Source organism: Vidua macroura, chromosome 20, assembly GCF_024509145.1.
Source record: "Vidua macroura isolate BioBank_ID:100142 chromosome 20, ASM2450914v1, whole genome shotgun sequence".
NCBI lineage: Eukaryota > Metazoa > Chordata > Aves > Passeriformes > Viduidae > Vidua > Vidua macroura.
This window is the reverse complement of record NC_071590.1, coordinates 4129092-4153106: the sequence shown is the minus strand read 5'-3', so window position 1 is coordinate 4153106 and position 24015 is coordinate 4129092. Positions and strand designations below refer to the sequence as shown.

At 39.9% G+C, this 24015-nt stretch overlaps 1 protein-coding gene across 1 annotated transcript in view; it reads right to left on the bottom strand.

Annotated features, from left to right (window-relative positions):
- Positions 1 to 3293: 3293 nt before the first annotated feature.
- Positions 3294 to 24015, bottom strand: part of ZZEF1 (zinc finger ZZ-type and EF-hand domain containing 1) — a 56684-nt gene continuing 35962 nt past the window's right edge. Inside the window, exons 37-55 of the mRNA XM_053995334.1 lie at positions 23154 to 23326; positions 22454 to 22601; positions 21760 to 21899; positions 21055 to 21332; positions 19836 to 20010; positions 19172 to 19304; positions 17971 to 18167; positions 17286 to 17405; positions 16209 to 16397; positions 16028 to 16128; positions 15391 to 15526; positions 14064 to 14423; positions 12049 to 12192; positions 11020 to 11188; positions 9057 to 9155; positions 8141 to 8306; positions 7346 to 7496; positions 6804 to 6875; positions 3294 to 6324 (exon numbers count right to left, since the gene is read on the bottom strand). Coding sequence (XP_053851309.1) covers positions 6250 to 6324; positions 6804 to 6875; positions 7346 to 7496; positions 8141 to 8306; positions 9057 to 9155; positions 11020 to 11188; positions 12049 to 12192; positions 14064 to 14423; positions 15391 to 15526; positions 16028 to 16128; positions 16209 to 16397; positions 17286 to 17405; positions 17971 to 18167; positions 19172 to 19304; positions 19836 to 20010; positions 21055 to 21332; positions 21760 to 21899; positions 22454 to 22601; positions 23154 to 23326 — 3026 coding nt within the window. The 3' untranslated portion in view covers positions 3294 to 6249. The remainder of the gene's footprint in view (positions 6325 to 6803; positions 6876 to 7345; positions 7497 to 8140; positions 8307 to 9056; positions 9156 to 11019; positions 11189 to 12048; positions 12193 to 14063; positions 14424 to 15390; positions 15527 to 16027; positions 16129 to 16208; positions 16398 to 17285; positions 17406 to 17970; positions 18168 to 19171; positions 19305 to 19835; positions 20011 to 21054; positions 21333 to 21759; positions 21900 to 22453; positions 22602 to 23153; positions 23327 to 24015) is intronic.

The window sequence follows — 24015 nt, the reverse complement described above, 5'->3', positions numbered from 1 at the left end:
AGAAAAATAAGGTGGCAAAAGATCAAACACATCACGGTGTATTTTGAAACTGAGAATTGAGTGGGGGGAAAAAATGATGCTGTTTAAAATCCAGTACTGTATCCAACACTGACCCCACACAGGATGAAATTTTCCTTTTAAATATTAAGTCACAGTAGGAAGGAACAAAACCAAAAACCAAAACAAGTAAACAAGCAACCTCCCTCTTCACCCCCACCACAAGAAAAAAACATTGGTGGGGAGAAAAGAGCCCAACCTGCTGCTCAGGGGAATAAAAATCCCAAGGTGGGAGTGGGGAGATTTCTGGGAAACCATTGACATTTTTGATGAATGAGCTTTCTGTGGGTGGTTGATGTAGAGGAGAAGGGTAAGAAACACAGACATGATTTATTCTTGAGCAAAATGATGAGACTAAAGGTCTCCTGACTCAACACTTCTCCTGACTCAAGAATTCATCTTTTTGTTTTCTGCCTTTGCAGATTCTGCTGGATGCCAGGGAAAGCCACGCGATTTGCGCACTTCCCATCAACAGCACGGTCTGTTTAGGCTCCAAGGCAACAAACCCAATTTAAAGCCTACCTTTAAAAGCTGAACTAGATGTGCCTAAGATTACACCTTAATTCCATATTTAACTTGATCCAAGATAAGCACAGTGATGAACTGAAGCCCCAGTAAATGTCTACCTACATACGCACATTGAAGCGTTATCATAGATGACTTATTGGAGAGGAAAATCTGCACAGGACACTTTTGCTGATTAGAAAGTATAAAATCCTAAGTGGGAGCATTTCCTGTGATTCCTTAGGTGTTTTGTTGGTTCTTAGTGGTTGAGGAAGTTAAAACCTGTGGGTGTCTGAAAGGTGGTGAGGTCAGAAGTCCAGCCCACAACACAAAGGTGTGTAAAAGATGAGAGAATCATGGAATAGGATTGGAAAGGACCTTAAAGCCAATCCCATCCCACGCCCTGCCATGGCAGGGCCACCTTCCACTATCCCAGGGTGCTCCAAGCCCTGTCCAACCTGGCCTTGGACACTTGCAGGGATGGGGCAGCCACCACTGCTCTGGGCAGCCTGAGCCAGTGTAAGGGGAATGACTCATTATACAGAGCTAAAAAGAATTTAGTGTGGCCTTACCAACACCTACTGGATGTGATGATCCACCTGGGAGGAGATGCCAACAAAGTGTTTTGGAAATGAGCCTGTAAGAGAAGCTACCACTGACATTTGCGGGCATTTCAATTCACATTTCCTTAGGTTTCACAAAACTGACTTTTCCCATGCAACGCAAGTTTAAATATTTGTTATTTGCACTGCAAATGTTAAGAAAAAAACCCTCCAAAATGCAATAAGATTTATGCAGTAAGATTATGGAAAGTCAGACAGTAAAGTGGGGAATGGAAAGAAGAAACCAGCTGAAAAAAAATTCATTGCTGTTGTCAGAAAAGGATTAGAAGGAAAAAGTCCCCAGCCAACTGCTCAGCGCTTGTGAGGAAAGACCCCATCTTTGACACAGACCAGTTATCTCTTCTCCCATGCTCCCTAAATCCAAATATTGATTCTTTTTATATTCAAGGAATGGGAAATTCTAAATGCTAAGTACCACTACAAAACTGCCCAAGATTCCCATCTATTTATCAGGAATGCTTGTGGATGTTTCCAGCTGGAGGAAAAAAAGAGTTTGGATTTTTTTTCCCAAGTGTTTATTCCTGCATACCCATGTGTGAGGCCCACTGCTGTGTGGGCTGGAGCTGGGTACCAGGTTTTTATTATTTATTCTTTCTTAGGTAAAAATCAGGAAAGATTTTACTGCAGAATAGACCTGATTACATTAGCCCTGACCGTCATGGAAAGAATGAGCTTTAATCTCACTTCCTTCACCTCTTATTCACAGTGGATTTCTCTCTTATTCACTTGAATCAGGGTTGACTACTTTGCTTTAAAAGCAGAGGTGAGGTAGTTCAGCTCCCCCCTACAAAACCCTGGATTTTCCCTCTTTTTCCAGGCTATGTTACCAACAGCTATTCTTTGTTCCAGTTATTATCCAGCCTGGCCTCCTGGTCCAGTGCTGAAAACCAACCTCTTTACATATACTAATAGGTTTTCCAACATTCTAGAGCTTTCCCTAAAGGCCAGCTCATGCTTTTCAAGGCTCCCGTGGTTGTGGTTTTGTCCCCTGGAATCAGGAATTATGCTTGTCCTGGTGCTTCCCCAGCAGACTCAACATAATTCACTTCAGGGGGATTCACCATTGAAAAGGGGAAGGAGTAAATCAGATTATTGTGAGTTTTTCTGCCCCAGATTTTATAGCAGGGTATTCCAGGGAGTTGCAGTCATTCCAGGTTTAAAATTGTATAAACAGGCAGGTGTTTGTGAAGGTACAAAACCCACTGGAAACACCAGACCTGAGCTGGGCTGTGAAAACAGAGAGATTGGCCCAGTTCTGTTTTAAACACAGCTCAGCCTTCTCCTAAAAGCAGATTTTTTAAAAGTCACCCACCTCTAAGCTAACTTGCAGCCTACTTTTGATCTCTTGGAAGAAAAACAGTCCTAATGAAGCTGACCTGAAAAGCAGATCCAAAGTGCTATGGATGTGCCCTCTGTGACATTCCAATGCCTGGCTTCATGCTACATTTCAGAGCAATTACACTGAGTTTTTTCAGGTTTATCAGCTGAAATCTCAAAGCTCAGGGAACAGTCCTCGCTCTCCCACACCCTCACAATCCTATTATTTATTTGTGTTTAATAAAATTTCCTAATTAGACCATTCTCCAAGGAAACAACTTGCAGCTTTAGGCAAATACAGGAAGATGTTGACTTGACACAGCCCTTTCCTCGAGCCAAACCCAAGGCAAACAACCTTTTCAATTAAACCCACTGGAGCAGGTAGGCACAAGCACCTCTGCTGATAAACATCACTAATTAGAATCAACACCTATTAATACAAATCTCAGCTTTGCAGGAGACATCTGAGGCCTCCAGATGTGTGTTTCAGGTCTCAAAGTAAATATACACAGGCACTGAAACCAATGGATATCCACGGGAAAACTGAATTTTTAGGGTAAGGCCACTGGAATGTAAACAGCAGGGCTGGAATTTAAGAGATGACTCCAGAAGTCTGGTTCCTGCATAGCTTGATGCAATATCAGATATTTGCCAACCACATGAGGACAAGCAGGTTTGCTTACAGGCATGGAAAATGAGGATTCCTAAGAAAAACCCTGGATCTCACTACAAACTCCAACATTAAACATTCAGTGAGGAGAGGAGAAAAATAAACAAAAAACAGACACCGTGTTGTACTTTTTTTGATTTTATAGAATTTTTACAATATATTTCTCTTCATTTGCATATTTTACCCACATCTGTAGCTTTCTTTTTACATGTTGAACTGAACTGGAATAAATCTAAAGGTCTGATATATTTTAAACAACTGATAAAAATTGCAAAGTAGTAAACCCGTAAGAAAAGAAATTATAAAACTCTCGTTTTTAAGTGTTTAATGAAAGCAAGTCAAATGTATCATTAGGAACAATATGATTTGTTTTAAACACATCATAGGTGATTCAGGCAGGACAATTTTTTTAGTCTTTCTTATATTAGGCACATTTTTTTCAGCATACCTGTTTTCCAGACAGTTTTATACAATTCAATAGCATCATTCACATCCACTTGGAACTTCTGCATAATTTTCAAAATGTGATTGATCATGAATATTCATTATTGGTATTCTATTCCTCTTTCTTTAGAGCTACCAGAAGGAAAAAAAATAATCAGTGTTTCTTGTCTGTTAAAAAATCCATAATTAATGATTTGAGTTATAAGGCAGCAACAGATTCAGTGTCAACTCAGGTCACAGTCCTTCAGTTCCATCTAGTGGGTAGAAATTATATTTAGTGGACACTGTTCCTAGACAGTCCTTCAGGGCAAGACTGACTCACGGGGCCAGTCACTGCTGGTAGAGTAAGTCGAGTGGTAATGCCTAGCAAGGAATTCTGGCCACTCCTGTGTCATCCTTGCAGCCTCATGTCTTCATCCAGGAAGCAAAAAGGACAGTCCAACAGAAAAAAACATGACTGTGACAGAGCTGTGACAGGTTCTATGAATGGTTTATTTACAGTCTTCATCCCTGATGTGAGAAAAGAAAAATCCTTCTTTGACTGACGGGGCAGATGTCAGCAGCTGCAGAGCTCAGCACAGCAGCCCAGTGCAGATCCATGATTCCTCAGCCATGGATGCCCACGGAGGCAGTGAAGAGGAAGTCCTCCTGCTCCAGAGAAGCAATTTCCAAGGGCTCACCTGCCCCATCCACATGACTCCCTAACATCAGCTTAGGAACATCTCCTTTTGGTGGAGCAACTCCCCGTGCCCAGGATCTGTTCCAGCAAGGACAAGTTGTGAAGCAGCTGGTTCCCCAGGGATCTCTGACAGCCCTGCAGGGAGGCTGCAAACTCAAACACCTTGTGTGGGAACAGAATGATCTGTGCATTAAAGGTACACCACAATCTTGATAATTCCCTTCCCATCCTGATGTCTTTAAGGAAATCAACTCATGATGCTCAAGGAGGGCTTTCAGAGCAGCATCTCTGCTTCCTTTCAGTCTTTCACAAATACTACACTTTTTCTGAATCCTGGCATTCTCATTTGCTAAGAGAGCCACTCCACTCCTGAAAGCATGGTGCTTCTTGGTCTTCAGTTTTAAGTCTTTCAAGCAGAATAATCCCATTCTGATTCAAGCACTCGCTGTGCACTCACTTGGCCGAAGAGAAGTCAAAACAAAACTCTACAGCACAAGAGGCCATAAAAGAAATCCAAGGGATGTATTACTGCATGTTTCCCTCTCAGAGGGAGATTGGGCCACCCTTAAACTCCAGCCCCAGCTGAGAAGACCATCAGTTCAGAGCACACTCCCCAGAGCAGGGCCCCTGTGCACTGGTGGTATTTGGGCACCACTCACATTTTGGACAAGCAGGGTCAATAAATACATTTCCTTCTGACAGAGCCACTGCTTTATACAACTTGCATTCAATTACTATTAGAGCTTTTGGCTGCCTTTTTTTTCCTTTCTCCAGTGTTGGGGTGAAGAAGCAAAGAAGAAATTATTTAGAAGTAATCTGAATTTATAATTGACAACACCAGCTCTAAAAACTGTGCAATTGTGCACAAAATACACCCCCAAATCTTTCTGTATTCTTTTTAACTCTTTGGAAAGGGAATAACCAATACAGGTGTGCAGGAAGAAAGCCAATTTATTGCAGCATAGAAGGTCTGCAATTCATTCCATGTGCATTAAGAGAAATGTGGTTATTGCTCTGTAAGATAAGAGTGGATTGATCATTAACCCCACCCTGAGTGCTGGGAGTCTGGGTTCCCAACATTGCCAAGGACCTCCTAAGCCAATAATACCAAAGTAACTGAAGGAAAAAAATTTCTTCTCATAATTTCTTGTAAAGATGTGATTTTTCAGAAACAGGTTAAGTTCTTCAAGTCTTCATATCACCACTGCCTTGTGACTGAAGGCCAGCCTTTGCTCTCTGCACTATAATAATGGACTATTTGGAATAATACATTGGAGATAAAGCAAGGAAAGAACAGGTGACCCAAAAAACAGGAGAAACATAAAGCTCTTGCACGAGGATGCTGTGAAACTGGAATCCTTCAACTGCTTTGCAAATCACCCACAATTTGTTTTACAGCCTGTAGTTTAGTAAGAATTGAAATCCTTTTCCTTGGGAAGTAGCCTTCCAAGCAAAAATGACAGGATTCAAGCATGGACCATTGCTGCAGCAGCCACCAGATTGTGGTTTGCCTGTTTCACTCTGAAGATGTACAACAGATGCTGCTGATGGCATCACCCCAAGTTCAGCACTATTTTTTGAAGCTGACACATTTCATAGATCAAGTTTCCTCAGGAGCAGATGATACAAACATGGGGGCCCTTCCATTCTCATACTTCAGCTACCTTCTTTACTTTGCTTCCTCTGAATAAAAAACAATATTGTTCTGTTTACTCTAACATGCTACAATATGTGCATACATAACTGTAGGCGACGCATGAGTTACTTCAGGATGTGCTTTTTCGTTGAAGTGCGCTGTTACTTTTACAAATTCTACATCAAGGTGGAAGGAAGGAAGGCTGCAGAGTGCTCATACACTGAAGCTGAAGGAACTCCTCCTGAATGGAGTTAAGATGTTTGTTCCCATGTCCTATGGACAAACTACTCTATCCCATGCACTCCGGCCTGAGCCAGTATTAAACATTCCAGAAACTTGTTGATTTGTTTGGATAATTAATGGCAAGGCTGATAGCAGCAATGTTTTTCAGGGCCTAGAAGAGAAAAGGAAAAACAAAGTCACACCAAATATTCTCCTCAAGGCCAAAGTGTAAAGAAATCATATGAAACTAAACAGAAAGAGCAACCTAGAATCATGGACTGGTTTGGGTTGGGAGGGACCTTAAAGGTAATTTCATTCCACCCCCTGCCATGGCAGGGACACCTTCCACTATCCCAGGGTGCTCCAAGCCCTGTCCAACCTGGCCTTGGACACTTGCAGGGATGGGGCAGCCACAGCTGCTTTGGGAAGCCTGTGCCAGGGCCTCACCACCCTCATAGAAGAATTTATTCCCAATATCAGAGAAAAGCATTTGTGCAGAGTTCACTCACAACTTTCAGAGGCCTATCAAGGTACTGTAATAGCCAAGTATATTAATATCTCTTTTATAAACTCCACTGGGCAATGAGAAATCATCCAGTGTCTGCCACAAAGATCCCAGACCCACCCAGCCCTGGGGCTGTGCAATCCTACCTGTGCTGTGCAGCGATGAAGATGATCTTCAGTATTTAAGGCAAGCAAATACTCCTGTAGAGATCCAAGCTCCTGTGGCCAGAAAACATGCAATGAACACCAATGTTTCTACCAAAGGTGATATTCTACTAATTGACATTAAAATGCTGATCATTAGAGTCTCCAAGAACTGCACACCAGACTCTCCCAAACTAGAGCACAGTTTGTGATCAAAGAAATGAGCTCATGACACTATTAATATTTAAAGTTCAAAACGACCTCTATGAAAACCACATGAAAATACCTTTAAATTAATTATTAAATCAGAATTGCTCTCAGAATAAACAGTGGCTTTAGGGCCTTAACAGCCACGACTATCACTTAAAGCCCAAGGTAACAGAATTCCCCTCTAATTAGAACTTGCTGCCACACTCCATGAGTGAAAGTTGTTAATGTTTCTGTAGCTCTGAGGGATAAAGGAAAACTGCATTTAGTGTAACACTGAATTCTCTGTCATTCCCAGCACTGAGGAAAGGAGGGATAGAAACAGAGGAACTGCTTACAGTAACTCTGTTTTCTGTCACGAAGAAGAGTTCTGCCAGTGCACGATGGAGAGGAAGGAGAATACCAGGCTTGGCTGAGTCGTGACATGAGTTGTTTTCCATGTGGGTGAAGAGCTGCCAAAGTGGCTTCAATAAGGTGAGGTCACAGTCCCTGAGAAAAAAAGTAATTTAAATGAAATTGTGATGCAATAGTGTGCAGCCACCATGCCCATTTCTGGGATTGGGAGGGGGAACCAAACCAAATCAAATTTAAGAGAACAAAACAATAAATTTGTGACAGTTAACAATTAAAAAAACCCACTTTGCTAAATGCCCTTGCATCTAGAAATACTCATGCCATACACACATAGGCTTAAAGACACATATCCCTTCTAAAATCCAATTACAGGCTTAGTGGTACAACTAAAAATAATAATTTAGAACTTATTTACTTTACAGAGAATCAGATAATCACTTCAGGTTATTATTTCATCCTTACCTTAATTCTGCAGTATAACTAATACAAAGAGAATAAATTTCTAGAAGATTACTTGAAATCTACCTTTGTTCTGTTTTCTGATGATTTTTGTTTTCTTTAAAATGACATTTGGATTCATTAGACTTCTTTAAAGGCCAGCAAAGAAGAGAGAGCAAAACATTCCTGCTATCAAAGCACTGTAAATTGCATCTGACAGTCAAATTAAGAAAACCTGCTTCAAATCACAGGGGTTTTTTTGCTTCAAAATAGTATCAGTTTAGTGCCTTTTTGTTGCCTTGCCCTTTGCCCAGGTGCAGGATGTGGAGCAGTGCACTCACCCCTGGCTGCTGCACTGCACTATCTTCAGGAGCAGGTGGATGGCCTTGAGGCGCTGGTGACCCGTCTGGCGACACGCCACCCCCACCTGCCACTCCCAGATCCTGGCCAGAGGAAGGTGAGGAATTACCCTTTCCTCAGACAGCATCTGCTTTAGAATTTCAAACCCTGGGAAAAAAAGAAAATTCAAACAGCTGTTCAGTTCTGTAGGGACACATTCTGTTCGTATAGTCAGTTTTCTCCATGCACCAAATACTGCAAGCCAGAAATACTGAATTAAAATACCAAACAAAAATCTGAGATAACCCTAGATTACATCCTGATGTGGTAACTCTTTTCTGAGGCAAAATGTATATAAAAATTAGAAAGAACCATATCCAAAATTAATTTTTTGCCCAAACAAGGCAAACAAAAAAGGGCCCTCCCTATTATATGACATGCAGTAGAGTTTTGTTGATAGCAGATAATCCACCAGCCTCAATTTCATTAAAAATATTTAAACTCTGAAATAAACTAACAAAACCTCTTATGCTAAAAATTAGACCCTGAATCATCCTATTTTAATGGATAACCACTTTTGAAAAATGCAATTACCATTATTTCTGTTTCCAATTACAGCATCCTGGAGTGTTTACTAAATACTCTGTGTACTTACTATCATATAATGAGATTTTGGATGCAAATTACATTATTATAATTGTAATCTCCAAGTCTCTGTGAAGATTATGTGTTTCTACACCAAAGTCACAGGAAGTAAGAGACATCATTTGAGTTTCAACTTTAACAAAACTGATCACGTTATTTCTAAGACACTGAATGCAAATTGTAAGTCAAGGAACAGGGACAACCACAGGTCTCTCAAAGCTCAGCAAAATTACTAAAAAAGGCCCTTTTCAATACATTCTGAGCATCTCTTACCTGTCTGAAACCTTCCCAGATGACCTGCTGTCACTGTAAACTTATAGCCCCACTCAGTGTTGCTCATGTCAGAAGTGAATCGGTAGTAGAGCGTGTCTCCTGTGTGCAGGGAAGGAAGAAAGCCCACATTACTATCTTCTGAGTTAGCTTTGCCATCTCAAATACAATTTAAATGAAAAGTCTGAAATTAATTAATCCTAGATGTCTTTGTTCAAGAGAGGTGGTCTTTTATTTTTTGGTAACTATGAAACACAAAGAACAGGTGACAAAGAGGAGGCTGAAGCAAAACCCACAATAGTTTTCCCTGTCTAAAGATACTGGATAGGAAGGACAATGTCTTTTACATTTTTGACAACTAAATAGAAGAAATTAAAGAAACTCCATATTCTGCACACATAACTTCACTTTTCCAACTGTGTGACTAGATCAGTTATGGTTTATGAAACAAGAGCCCCTATACAGGCAGCCAAGTTCTTTATAACAACACCTGAATTCACTGGACAAAAGGTTCAAAATATATGAAATTAAAATTTTTACATGTCAGAAAATTAAATTGAACATTTTTACTCCAAGGAAGAGAACTGTTAAACTTAATCACTTTAAATAGAAGGACTATCAAAACATTTGACCACTTTACAATCAGGCAAAAAACATTCAAAAGGTTTTTGCCATTGTGGCATCTACACCTTCAGAGATAAATCCTTGTAGTTGGCTGTAACACTACACAAAACATCTATTTACCTGCTGTGCTCTATAATACCAGAGCTGTTAAAATAACTTTCTGCCCTATGAAAAAGTCTGTTGCCCTGGGACAAGCAGGCCAGATTTCATTGGGAAGCAGAATTTTTGAAGTTTCATGAACAAGAAAATTTTTGAAAATATTTTTTAAGATTTAAAATGAAATATCTATAAAAAAATTTCCCTTTTTATCATGAAATGGAGAGAGTGTTCTCTCCTACTCATAGGAGAAAGCCCTTCAATCAAATGAAAAGCCCAGAAGCCTTCAAATGTCTGGTTTCAGCTAAAACCTGCTGGAACCAAGAACCTTAATCCAGACAGCCTTGGTTGGAAATGAATTTCCACAAGGTGAAAGTCAAGTTTCACAGCCAAGGCTGCTCTAAACAATGAGCTTCAAAGCTCAGCTCCTTGGCAAACCTTGGCAACTATTAGGGATGAAAAAGAAGACAGATAGAATTTCAAAAAAAACTAAAATATTTCTACAGAACACACATCTGCTCTTACCAAGTACTTTGCAACCCAAAAGCAGCACCTTGTAACCCAAACTGCTTTGCTAAGAAAGTTCCTAAGTCTCTTTACAGGTGCTGTCAGTCCTTGAAGTCAAGAGCTTCCTGCAGTGCCCCAGTGCTCAGTGAATTAAACCAGTTTAAAATCAGAAGCAGGGGACTGTGCAGTCCTTGAGCACTCTGGCATTTGCTCCTCGCTGTGCTCTTACAAATGTGCTGTGAGATTCCAGAGAGCAGCTGGCAGTCAAACCCTGGGTTCTTTCCAGCTGTGCTCTGTGGCACCAGCTGGAGCCAAGGTGCTGGCACTGGCTCTCTTTGCTCAGAGCAGCAGCAGAGCACGGAGACAGAGATAAGCATATCTTTTATTTTTTTAAACAAAAAACATGCTTCCTGTGGAAAGTAAGACAAGGCATAAACAATGTAAGTGAATACCGTGCAGAACAAGGACTGTGTTGGAACAGAATCAAGATCAAATTTGTTTCCAGTAGCTGAGTGCATGCTTTGACTGAGCGGTGGAAAGAAAAGGTCACAGCACAACAACAGATAAGCCACTTTGCAGAAACAAATGCAAGAGCAGCACGTCAGAGCAAACAGAGTGGGACAAGGAAAGGACTGGCTTTTTCCCTGCACATCTCAGGAACATGCACATTTAACTCATCAGGAGTTTCTCTGAGGAGTCCCAGCCATATCCTATATACCCTTGAATCAGTCATACTCACCTGGAAGCTCGAAGTCAGTCCATTTCTGTGGAGACCCACTGAAGCTGTGCCGGTCCTGCTGGAAGTCACTGCTGCTGGACATGAGCAGCTCATCACAGCCCTCCTCTGTGTTGCACTGGGAGTCAAACTTGATGGAGAGGTAGATAGCACCAGGAATGTGAACTTTATCCTGAGAAATAAACACAGCAGCTTTGTGTCCTGTCACACTGTACTGCCCACAACCCACTTAACTTTCACTATACAAACAAGGGAGATATAAAAAATATTACAGCATCTCTGTGAGTTTTTTACTTTGATATTTTTACCCTCAGTTAATTTAACAAATGTAAAGCATGGCCTATTGTTCACATTAGCTGTTAAGCATGTCAAATGAATTGTCAGCAATGCTTTCCTTTTTCAAAAGCAGTAATTGTTGCCGATATTGATCTCACTGCCAGAACCTAAGGGGTTATATGCATTTTAGAAATAAAAATCAGAAGAGTCAAGCAGCAGGGAAATTAAAAATCCCAAGACCCAGAGGCAATAATTACTTACCAAACTATATCAGAAAAATGCTATCAAACAGTATCAAGAGAAGAAAATCAGAAACTGTTTGTGTCAGGGAAAGAGTCTAAAATGAGAAATACAAGAAAAAAGACACCACTCCTACTTTCATCTAAGGGAGGAACAGGCCAACTGAAACAAATCTTTGGAAGGAAGGGTAGAAACATTTCTTCATTAAGGCTTTGAAACCATTAACAAATCTGATCTGCCTCAAATACATGCACAGTAAAACCAAGTAAGTTATGCACTTTTCATATGATTGAATTAGAATTACATTCAAGTGCCCAACTGAACACATTGCTTTGCAGGGCAAGGCCTGAGCTATCTGACATCAGCCTTTTCCAAGCAAGACTGAACAGACTTCACAGGTGCTTCAAGCACAGAAGTCAGTCCCACAGATACCCACGTGGAACTCTGAGAGGCTTCTGCTCCAAGCCCTGGGTGATTCCTGCTTCAAGTCATGCCTCTAATCTATGCCTGCCCTACCTCGAAGTTGGTGTTGTTGTTGTAAGGGTGCTGAGATTCCCGCATCTGCACGGCCATCCCTGGCTCCTCCATGAACTGACAGGCTGTCAGGGCCATGGTTCCCAGCATGCTCTCCTTGCACCCATGCAGCACTTTCTGCAGAATCTGGGGAGAGAAATGTCATGGAAATATAATCTGCTGTCAAAAGAACATTTACAACTGTACATTCTGATGGCTGACATGAGTCATGTGTAGCCACACAGTATTTTGGAAGAGGGACTCAAGGAAGCAGCAAGAAACAAGATAAATTCAGAAATTATGCCTGCAAGTGTCATCTCCATAAGCACAAAAGATTTCACTCTGTCTTCTGTTCTAGACCTTTCATTCTTTATTTGATAAAAACATGACAGATATTGGCCATGTCTCTTCACACAACTGCTAGAATCAAGGCTAATCCATAAAGTAATTAACAAGAAACTAAAGCTGTAATCAAGTGAGATAAACAACTTTGTTAACATACTAAACAGGCTCCTTTACCTTCTATACACACAGGTACTGATTTGAATAGAATATGTCATATATTTCAGCCTTCAAAAAAAAAATACAACTCTGCATAAGAAATGATAAAGTATCAATTAGATGGCTGAAATTTTGAAAGCAGCAGATACAAGTTCAGTACATTTAAAACTACCTAAAAATGTCCTTTAATCAATAAGGACACACTAAAAATAATTCAGAACCACCTGAGTCTCCTTTTTTCTTATTTTTGTAACAGTGCATAAAAGCCCTGAATCCAGGAATTATGTTACTTGAGCTCTTTCAGGTCATCAGAGCAACTCATTAAGGCCATGTCTTCACCTGTCATCTCCTAACTCCTCCTATAAAATGTAATACACCAGCTCAGGCCAGCAGGTTCATCTCCAGATCTGCCAAAAACTGATTTCTTGGGAAAAGGGGTTTAAAAAGCAAAGGCAGCATGTAGCAGTTCCCTGAATGCCCTCTTTGCCTTGCACTTGCAGAACAGTCTAAGACAAAGGCTAGGTTTTTGCATTTAATATGCCTTAATAGATTTTATTCTATCAGTTCATCCTGCCCTTTTCTGAACCCATTAAAATACGCTGGGGCAACAATTTCCATGACTTACTGTGTCAAGAGCCTGTTCTTTTGGTTTGTTTTGGACCTGCCACTTATTACCTTAATCTGACACTCCTTTGTTTTCTTACTGGGAGGGCCAGTGAATAATACTTGCTCTTAACTTTTGCATGCTATTTACTGCTTTAAATCTACAGAGAAAAAGGAACAGACTTTTCCATTACTCCTTCTCCCTCGATGTCCCACAGGGGAAAGATCCAGAATGAAGAAAACCAGTTGGTTCCTCATACTGAAGTTATTCTGTGGCTGTAATAATCCCTGCCATTCTTTTCTAGGCCTCATCCAGTGGTACTGCATTTATTTTAATTTTTTTTATGAGATGAGGGAGTCACTGCAGTCCAAAAGAGTGCATAGTATTGGTTCAGTGGCATATCAATGCCTTCTGCTTTATTTTTCATTCCCTTTTTGAAGATTCCCAGCACCTGATTTGCTTTGACTGCTGTGCAGCCTTGAGCTGACACTTTCATTACAACATTCTATTGTAGTTCCAAGATCACTTCCACCACCAGCTCATCAATGGAGTAGCAGGTATTACAATATACACATTGAGATCTAAGAACAAGCAGCTTTTAAAAGGCACTGCCTATTTTACCAGTTTCTCTAGATTACCAGCTATATTGTCTATTTTCAAACCAGACTGCCTATTTTACCAGTTTCTCTTTCATAACTGAAAGAGCTCTCTCTACACAGTTAGTTTTTTCATTTTCTGTTAACAAGACCAGCACATCAAGACACTGACAGATTCCAACCATTTTTTCAGAACTAATTTAAATTTTGGAGTTTCAATTTAGTTGAAAAAAGGAACTGCAAGTATTTCTGTTACTCAGAGTCTCATGGCATGTGGGCACAGGTTTTGTTCACATGTCTAAGTGAAATCCACTTACTTTTTCCCATAGCTGCTTCTCCTCTAGCTGCATCAGCATGTCCAGGATGTATGTCATATGGGCTGGGCCACTGAGATCTAGGATTTCCTCATTTATTGCCACATCATCAGGCCACTCAGCTAACAAGGATGCCAGCACATGCCTGGCATACAGAACTGCAATTGCCTCATTGACACGATACAGGTAGTCCCTGACAGCCTTTTTACTCCTGGAGTCCAGCTCCTTGTGCAGGAGAATGGAGCTCTTGGTGCGTCGCTGCTTGGCATAGCTGAGCTGCAGGTCACTCTCTGTGTTGGTGATGAGTTTCTGGGCAACAGGATTGGTTTCTTCTGTTGCTTTATCACAGAGTACAGGCTTTGACTGCAAGAAGAGAAATGCAAGTTGGAAAACAGGCTGTCAATAATTTACTGCCTTATGTTTGGATATGTGACCAGTCAAACTGCAAGCTGAATTTACAAATGAATTTGTCAAAAACCTCACAAAAGTGAGATCTCTCACACAGCTACAGACTTCCTGAGAAACATCGTTTATGTCTACACACCTCACTATACACTGATGCATTTGTGGAAACAGCAGTTAGAACTCTTAACCAGAAGTGTCAACTGAAGCTCACCTACAGAGGTAAAGCTACCAAGTACCCTGAAATGGTGCAAATTGGGAGGGACTTTTGGAGATCACTTGATCCAAATTTGACTTAAGGCTGAGATAACTTCAAAATCAGGGCTTTGTCCAGTTAGGTTTGGACAATTTCCAGGCGTGGGTATTTCACAGCCTCTGTATAAGCTGTTGAAAGGCCTATTTTCTTTCTTATAATTATGTGAAACTGCTTCAGAAAGCTCCTTCCCCTTTCCTATGCAACTGTTAAACAACTGTGCTGGTGACACCACACAGCCAGGAGTGAGCCCTCAAAATAAAGCAGAGCTGTGGGACCCTGTTATTGAATGCCAAACCCAAAGCTTGCAAGTGCAGTGTCTACAAGGTAGATTCATTGCTTCCTTGTTCTGCTGAACTTACTGTAAGGTAACAATGATATGCTAAAGCAGTAGCGTGGCATAAGCTTACAGCAATGAGATACAATCTCTCTTGTGTCAGGGGAGGAAATTACAGCCTGCAATCACAATTTGTTCTCCTGATCTGGGAATCAAGTTCTTTCACTTCCTTAAGGAAGGAATAACAAGGAAGAAATACTTGCTTCTTGTATCTGCTCATTCATTTTGACATAAAACATTGATAACAGATTATTTCATATGTATAAAAAAAAATTCTCAGGCTTGAATGCCAAAATTCATTATTTTCCAACTGTTCCTTTTTGTAGAGGTGTCCATACCAAACAGGGTAAGATGATCATATCTGTATCCACTGCCTTGGAGCTCTGCTCCTCCAGCCTCAGGCGTTTGCTGGGCTGCCACTTCTGAGCCAGCGTCCGGATCCTCTCATCCGTTGTGATCACATCCCCATCAAACCTTCACAGAGGCAAAAGAAAATCAAAAATACACAAGTGTGTTTCCAAAGTAATGCAAACTCCATTAGGGCAATTAAATGCAAATTAAATTGTCCCACCTTCTGTTTTGGAAAGATTAAACTCTGCCTATTTTTATCATGTTAACTGTTCCCCTGTTTTAACAAGCCAAAGGATTTAAATGTTCCAAAAGCACTCATTTCTGTGAGAACATGGTGTCTCTCTGAGATGCTGTGAGTACCAGAAGCCACATGTGAGCTCTTGACTCTTCCTCAGTTCACAGAATTCAGAGCTTAATATGGGAGCTACCACATAGAAAAGAGCATGTGATGTGTTTCAGAAGATGGTGACTTTCTTCCATAAATACTACTTAGGAGGAGTTTATTTCTTTACTTTTTCACACATGAAAACCAAATCTTATCCTTGTAAGAATTTCTATCCAGCACTGAGAGGATTTTAGATTTTCACCCACCACTTTCTCTGCTGGACCCAGAATTTCACATACCTCTTTTGAACTTCCAAGAAAAAAGATTCTGTTCTTTTCATCTGCAGCTCATACATGGCTCGAAGAATGTGGAGAGGTGCATTAAGTGCATCGTGGGTCATCTGAGCAAGGAGCAAAAAGAAATTTAAAAATCCCCAAAAACACATTAGAGGGGGAAAAGAAAGTAACCTAATTTAAATACCAGGAAGCATATTTTGGTGGCTTCATCCAGGCCCTCCAGAGGATCAAGTTTGTTCTGCTCTAATTCAACAGGACCAACAACAGGCTGCTCCACATCTTGATCTTGTTCCCTGTCTTCCAGTTCAGTATCCTCCTGTTCAGCCAGGGAACTGATATCTTGCTTTGAGGAATACAGCATTATTGACAAAATCTACGCAGAAAAAAGAATATGGTGTGGCAGCTGTAGGTATTATTAGTTTATTTGCAATCAGCATCTTAGAGGAACATTATCAGACCGGGACAGTGCTTAACACATGCTATTTTACAACGAAGCACACCTAAAAATAAAAAGACAACCCCAAAACACAAAATGAAACCATTTCCCACTTCATTAATGAGTTACACCTTCCACGCTGCTGCAAAGACAACTTCAGTGATTGGCTGAAAGTGCAAAGAAGTTGAGAAAGTAATTATTTAACCATTTCAGTGCACCAAAGATTTGAAGATTCCAAGACAAGAACAGAGCAAAGGTGGCCATCACCAGAATGCCAGTGATGCCCCTACACACCCTTGTCCTTTGGAAACAGCCCATCATAGTCCTAAAAATGAATTAACACAACTCCTGCCTATGATAAAAGATAACTAACATCTGAACCACACTTATCTTCCAGCAATTAATAACCACTGTGAAAGAATATGCCCATGTATGCATTGATCTCCCCACCTGCACTGCAGCAAAACCTTGTGCAAGTCATGCTTTTTTTTGAGATTATTTTCTGAATCAATGAATGGAATTTTCCAGAACACTCTAAATAAAATCCATAAAAGAATCTGAGTAGGTGAGTAATGTCTCATTCTGCAATTTTTTTTTCCAAATAAAATCAGATTAGTGAAAATCAGCTCCTGCTTTAAAGAATTTAGTCTATTATCCACAGGATTATGATGGGCAGAAGGAGGCAGATTCAGGAATATAGGTAAGTGAACATTTTTTCATAGACTAATAACAGATAATCTTGAGTCCCCAGGAGGGCAGTGTACTGCCATAACCTTTCATGCCACTGTGTGAAGCCTGACTTTTTACAAATGTCACTTTTCTTACCTCTAGGTCTCGGAGAAGCCAAGTCTTACTGAAGCCAGTTCCTTTGCTACACTTCTTCACTAGAAGTTTGAGTAAACCAGACTGAAGAAAGGCAGACTGGATCTCCTTAAAGCCATGAATCTGCACACACAGACACACACACACATAAATAACTAAAAAAGGAGCAATGCATCACAGTGATTGTGAGGTCTTGTCACACAGCCTTGGGTGAATTTCCTGCCCAGATGAACTACACTGGGAATCCTTTCCTCTAATTTCCTTAAAATAAAAATCTCCACTTCAAATCCCTTAAGGGTATCATTTATGACGTGCACAGAGCAGTAACTGAGATTCTGTTTTGATCTGACACTCAAAAAAAAAAAAAAAAATTCCTCTTCAAAGACTTCAGGAGTGAGAAAAGTGAGCTTCAATCCATAAAATGTTATCTCTAGGAATTTCTTCCTGAGCTCTCCTGAATGGCTGATCCCCACAGAGGAGAAGCAAAACAACTTCCAACTCAGACTCACAAAAGCTATTTAAAGCCCAGCAGCATTTCCAATCCCCTACAGACTGGGAAGAAAGGGATCCAGCTGTGAAAGAAATGCCCTTGTGGTAATTCCCCAGTGTGCTCAGTCAATACCCAAATTCCTGCAGCACAGGGTAAAACATGAATTTTTATTTCTCTATCATATTTTGTGTCAGGTACCTTCAGAGTTCTGTAAAGCCCCTTCAGAGCCAGTGACAAGACCCAAGTTGTTTCCACTGCCTCAGCATAGCTACTGTCCATGCTGGTCTGCAGGAGGTGGGTGGAGATGAGGACAAAGTGCTGCAGGTACTGTCTCAGCTGGGTGTGGGAATCACTGCCTTCTTGCCCACATTTCTGAACCAACTGATAGTCTTTCACTACAAGAGAGAAAAAACACAATTCACTTGGTTCACATCAAAATGTTGTAGAGTCATCTCTTAGTAGACATGAGGAGGTTCAGACATGAGACATCCTTACATCAATCATGTTGTAATAAAGGTCTTATACAAAAATTATCTCAGATTCCCTGAACAGTCAAGAAAGTATTTCATTTTTCAGTACAAGTTAAAAATCCCCAGGTCACTTTTGGCAACAGCACATATTTGCACTTTAGCAGTACAGCATGCAAAGTAGCTCATGTTGTATTTTACAATTAAAATGGGGAAAATTCTGACCTGCAATTGATATGATGAAATAAATACTGCTGATCTTACTGTTTAAAATGTCAACAGTTAAACAAAAAGAAAAGCTTTTATATTCAAATCTTCCTTGAATATCAAAAAGTGGTTTAGTCTGTTGATTTTTCCAAATGTCTTTTACATAACTTCAGTAGTCAAATCTTAGGACAACTGTTGTTTTATTAACTTCACTATATTAGGTCATATAAAGAGAAAAGCCCTTGCTCCTAAAAACCCATTTGTTATATATAGTAAATGTTTCACTTGGTCTCAAATTTTAGGGATATCCAAACTGTTTTTAAATTAGCAATTGTTCTAAAACATTAAGCACAGGCTCGTAAAGAGTAAGACAAGCACTACACAAATCTTGAAACAACAAATCTTGAAACAGAAACAACTGTTTCATCTTCATCAAAAGCCTATTTCTGAGATTTCCCAATTAATGGAAAGGTCTCAACAGCTTTCTAAATCCTTTTCTGAATAAAGATAATTGAAGTAATTACTGCAGAAGCTTCACAATTTGGCAGTGACCTGCAAGCAGAATTTGGAAACCTACGAGCAGAAAGTCAGGCAACTTACTAATAATGGAATTCAAAGTCTGCAGACCTGCACAGTGGTCTAGTTAACATTTGCTTTTGGGTATCTGTAACAAACTGTAAGGAAATACTCTGTGATTCTCTGATAAAACAAAAATGTCACAGAACCTGTTTTTCTCTTTCGGGTTTTGATGTCTACAACCACTGCCCTGTTTTTCTCAGTGAAGTGCTTCAGGATGATCACATTATGAGGCTCATTAGCATTGTCCATGTACACAGAACGAGTGCCCATACACAGCACCTGAAATGGCAGCAGAACTTCAGTTAGGATTTGGAATACTTATTTACAAATATACAGCCATGTCTTATATTGGTTACGTTTGCTTACTCTTGTTATTGTATTTTTTAGCTGAACCACTGCTTGATGCCTGGTATTTGCTGGTCTTTAGAAAATGGAAGTTCAAGTCTATGAAAGAAATGTCTACAACAACCAACTTAATGTTACATAGGCAATGTATCAGGTATGAACATCAAGATGGAGAATGGATTGTTTTGCTTGTACAAAAGTCCTTTAGATACTGAAACAAATGAAACTGGTTTGCTTGTAGCAGTTATAAGCAGGATCCAAAGAAATGCCAGGCAAAACCAGCTCATTATTCTTCATCAGATCAACATTAATTGTGCACAAGTAGAAAGATGTGAACTCTAACATACAACAGGTTTTGAGAGTTTATAAAGGTTGTCTCCCATTGATGGAATCTGTAGTATTTAGAAAGAGATACCTAAAAGCTTTAATCAGTTCTGTTTCCTATAGGACTGACAGGCCACTTACCTCAGGAAAGCCAACCAGCACCAACAAAGTGAAGATGTTGGTGTGCTTTAGCTGGAAGGGCAGCTGCTTAATGCAGTGGTCAGTGAAAGCAGCAATCACATCGTGCCACTGCGCAGAGGAGTTCAGGGAGCGAAGGATGTCTGCCATGGAGCTTGCCCAGTCCAGCCCCACACGGCTGCAAAGCAAGAGCAGGCTGCATCAGGAGGGCTCACTGCAGACTCACCTGAAGCCATTCCTCCTCAAGACAGCATATCACTGGTAATCTGTCACAGCTGCAGCTTTCAAATTACTGCAGAACTGTTTTTCCAAATACTTAAAGCTTTCATGCTGGCTGACAAATGAATTCTGCTTTGTTTTCCATAAAGCATAAATGTTATTCTGTTTTCTGAGAGTGTCTACAGTCCCAAATCAAAGTGTGCTTGAACATTGCTACTGTTAACTCTGAATTTTAGTTTAGAACTCAGAAGTTTCTGTTTGCATGGCAGCAAGAGGTTTATTTCCCATGTATGTGACCACCTGCTCACTCTCTGGATCACACAGGGACTGGTCTCTTACACTAAAGTTAGTTTTTGAGAAAATCCTTTCCCTCACCTTATGCTCTGGATATTCTACCTTTAAATTTCATAAGCTTTTCTATTTGTTTATGAACCCTCCCTGTAAAATACAGCTACAATAAAAAATAAGTCACATTTAACAGGCATGACATGAATCTCAGAATGCTTGAGAACTTTCTCAGGATCTTCAAAATCTGTCCCTCCCTGCTGTTTCCAGTGCAATTTTACTGTAAAAAAACCTCTCTCTCAAATACTCTTACATAGAAGGGCCAGATCCAGAACTCAGCACTGGTGATAGTGATGTGACACACCCTCCTCCTTCCCCAAGTTACACAAGAGATTTGTAACAATGTAAGAGAATGCATGTCACACAAAAAGTAAAGGACTGTATTTTTGGTTTTCCTCAGTTTCCAAGCCTCACTTCCTCCTCCATGATATGGTGTGTAGGTAAACACAGGAAATTAGGCCACTCTTCAGCAGCCAGCCTTCTTGTGGAACGAAATTAGGATTCCCACTGCAACAAAGGCTGCAGATGCTAAGCCCCTTCTATGACCAGAGTACAGTTTTAATTACCTTTCTATTAAAAAGCCTCTATGCACAAGGCATACATGAAAGAAAATTACTGTTCAGCAGAGTTTAACTAATTAGGTTAAGGTAAGAAGCACCTGTCTAAACACACAGCTCCCAGACTGAACAGAAGATGAGTTGTCTTCCATCCTTCTGGCACTGTAGACCCATCTCCTGGTACAAACAAATTATGTTTGGCTGAAAGGATTTTAGTCACAGCAGCATCCACTTCTGCAGGCATAAGCCTGAGGATTAACTGGCCCAGGAGTCCCAAGGTTAAATGATAAGTTTCATTCAGGTGGCCAGCATTTGAGATTACAACATGAAACATCAGTGGAAGTATTTGCTCCAGGTTGATCAGAGACATTGTGAAGCCCTGCAGAGAGAGAAAAATCTCAGTGAAGCAGGGAAAGAAAACAAAATTTTAGTCAAAGTCAGCACATGCAAAAAGCTTCTGTTCTGAAGGTCTTTCAAATGGGACAGAAGGAATGAGAAACTACATTCCTGCTTTTGTTATTGGCCTGTTAGTGTGACCTGACATGTGAAGCTAAACTGAAGATTTAAACTCTGCTAAACAGTTAAGACTCTATTTCACAGATACATTAAAATCCCCTTCCCTCTCCCCCCACCCAGGAACAAGCTCTTATATTCCTTAGTGATATCAATGTCTGAAGACATTCTAATTCACATTTCATAACATGTAAACAACATGGGCCCATATCCCACATTTAATTCCTATGAATTTTATTCATGTTATTTGTGCACATAGGAAAAAAACCCAGATGGAAGTAAAAAGAACTAACTGATTTGAAAGGTGGCAACATAGCTGCCAGCAACCCCAAAATCCTCTTCTGAGAGCATTCAGCAAAAACTTGTTCCTGGCTAGGTATTAAAACCTTCTCTGTTGGTTTTTGGGTTGAATCCTCTGAGACGGAGTCACCTGCTTTGTAAATACAAACAAAATAAGGAAATCCCCTAAATGACATTAAAAATAAATAAGTGATAGCTTAATTTTTATAATCCAAATCTAAAAATAAATAGAAATTATAAAAAAGAATTATTACATTTCAAAAATAAAGTCTTTATAAAAAAGTGTATGGAAACAGAAGGTAAAGAAATTTATACCATCTAGTAAAACATATATAGGACAGTGCTAGACAGATCCATTTAACTTTCAAAATTCTTACAGTCCCAGTCTTTAACAGGATAAGACATTTATTTTCTGGTTCCAAGTGCATCAGAATACACTAGTGTTGTGTTAGACCAACAGGGACTGTTACCTCCATACATGGATAAATACTTGTGGAAATCTACTCTGATTTCCAGACTCCTTTAAACAGACTGCAAGACACTTTTTTGAAGCAATGTCTGGCAGGTTTTCACAAAGCAGACACAGACATTTGAAAATATGCAAAACTGGATTAGGAATAAAAAGGACAGCTGTTTGCAGATGAGTAGATAGTTCTGTGACAGGGAAAATGAGACATTATTTTTTACCTGTTGCAGGAACATTCCCATCCACAGACAAGTCTGACTCTTGTCTCACAACAGCTTCCTTTGCAGAGACAGCTTTGATTTCAATTTCTTGTTTTCCTGCTTTATCTTCTGCAGGAGACTGGATTTCCTTGTGAGTATCTCCTTTCCCCTAAAAATAAAACAGAAGTACTAAAAGATTAAAACAAAATGTAATACCTGCAGGAACATGCATGGAAAGAATTCAGTCATCTGCACTTGACAAACATTTTTCTTTGAGTATCAAAACCTTCTGCTGAAGAATTTCTTGATGTATACACATCTTAAGCTTCCATACAATTAAATTATGTTATTTTATTTTGCTCATATCTCCCTGCATAAAATTATTACACTATAATAGTTTTAAACACTGTATAAAATTGTAGGAAACTCACACTAGTACTCAACACTGCTAACAACCAGGGGAAATGACAGCTCTTTCACAAAGAACAAGACATGCCCCTCTCCTGCAACACTTTTGTGAAAATCAGTTCAGAACAAGAAGCTTTTGATCAGCCAGACCTAATGAAAAAAACAACTCCTTTCCCCCCCAGTTTCTACCTACAAATGAAATCATTACTATCCCTTATCTCAGTCCCACATTCAGAATAGGGTGTTTAATGAAGATGTTTAATATCAGATCACATGTCTGGTGCCAGGGGTTCTGGAGATAACAGGTACTTACACTACGATGCACCAAAGAGCCTGTGCTGCGTTTCTCATCTCTTCCCTTCCCTGCTCTGTCACCAGGATGACTTTTTGGAGCACTGTCTGTGGGAGGACTGCCTGAAACAGTGTCATTCTCTGAGATGGACTCATCTTCTGGTAACATGCAGAGGAGAGCTAAATTTTTCAGTCCTGGGAGCAAAAAAGTTATGGAAGTTATTTAGCTGTTGAGTGGCAAGACAGACAAAAAGCAGAACTGAAACACTATAAAAGAGAACTGCAAACTTCTTACACAATTCTTTTGAACATTAAATTCATCAAAAACATGTTTTCTATCAAGCTTATAAATTATGTAGTTCCATTAAATACTAGTGATGGACAGATGGTGACATCTTTATCTTTTACCTCAAAGATGTCACTGGGGTAGAGGTTTTAATTGAAGAAAACAGTAGAGTGTAAATTATGAAGAGCAAATGACATTTGTCTTATTTTTCAATCTTTTGACTACCTGCACAATAGAATTGTATAACAAGATTGTAAACAGGTTGTAAACAGATTAATTAATGAGTAAGTATTTGGGGGTGGTGGTGGTATTTCAGTTGTATTAGAGCTGCTCACAAAAACTACCAGCAAACTTATTTGAATTTTAGTCTAAAATTTTTGACATGTTCAAAATGGGTCCCTATTGTATAACCCTATTTTCTGTAGTAGGTCTTTGTTCACAGAAACCCCCATTTCCAGACAAATGAACACCACTGCCAGAAATTTATACCACAAACACAGCTAAAAATCTCTTCCCATGAGATGCAGAACAAAAAAGTTTTTCCACCAAGTTACTTGCTGTCCTTCAGCTGTCAGTGATACATTAGTGAAAGAACATG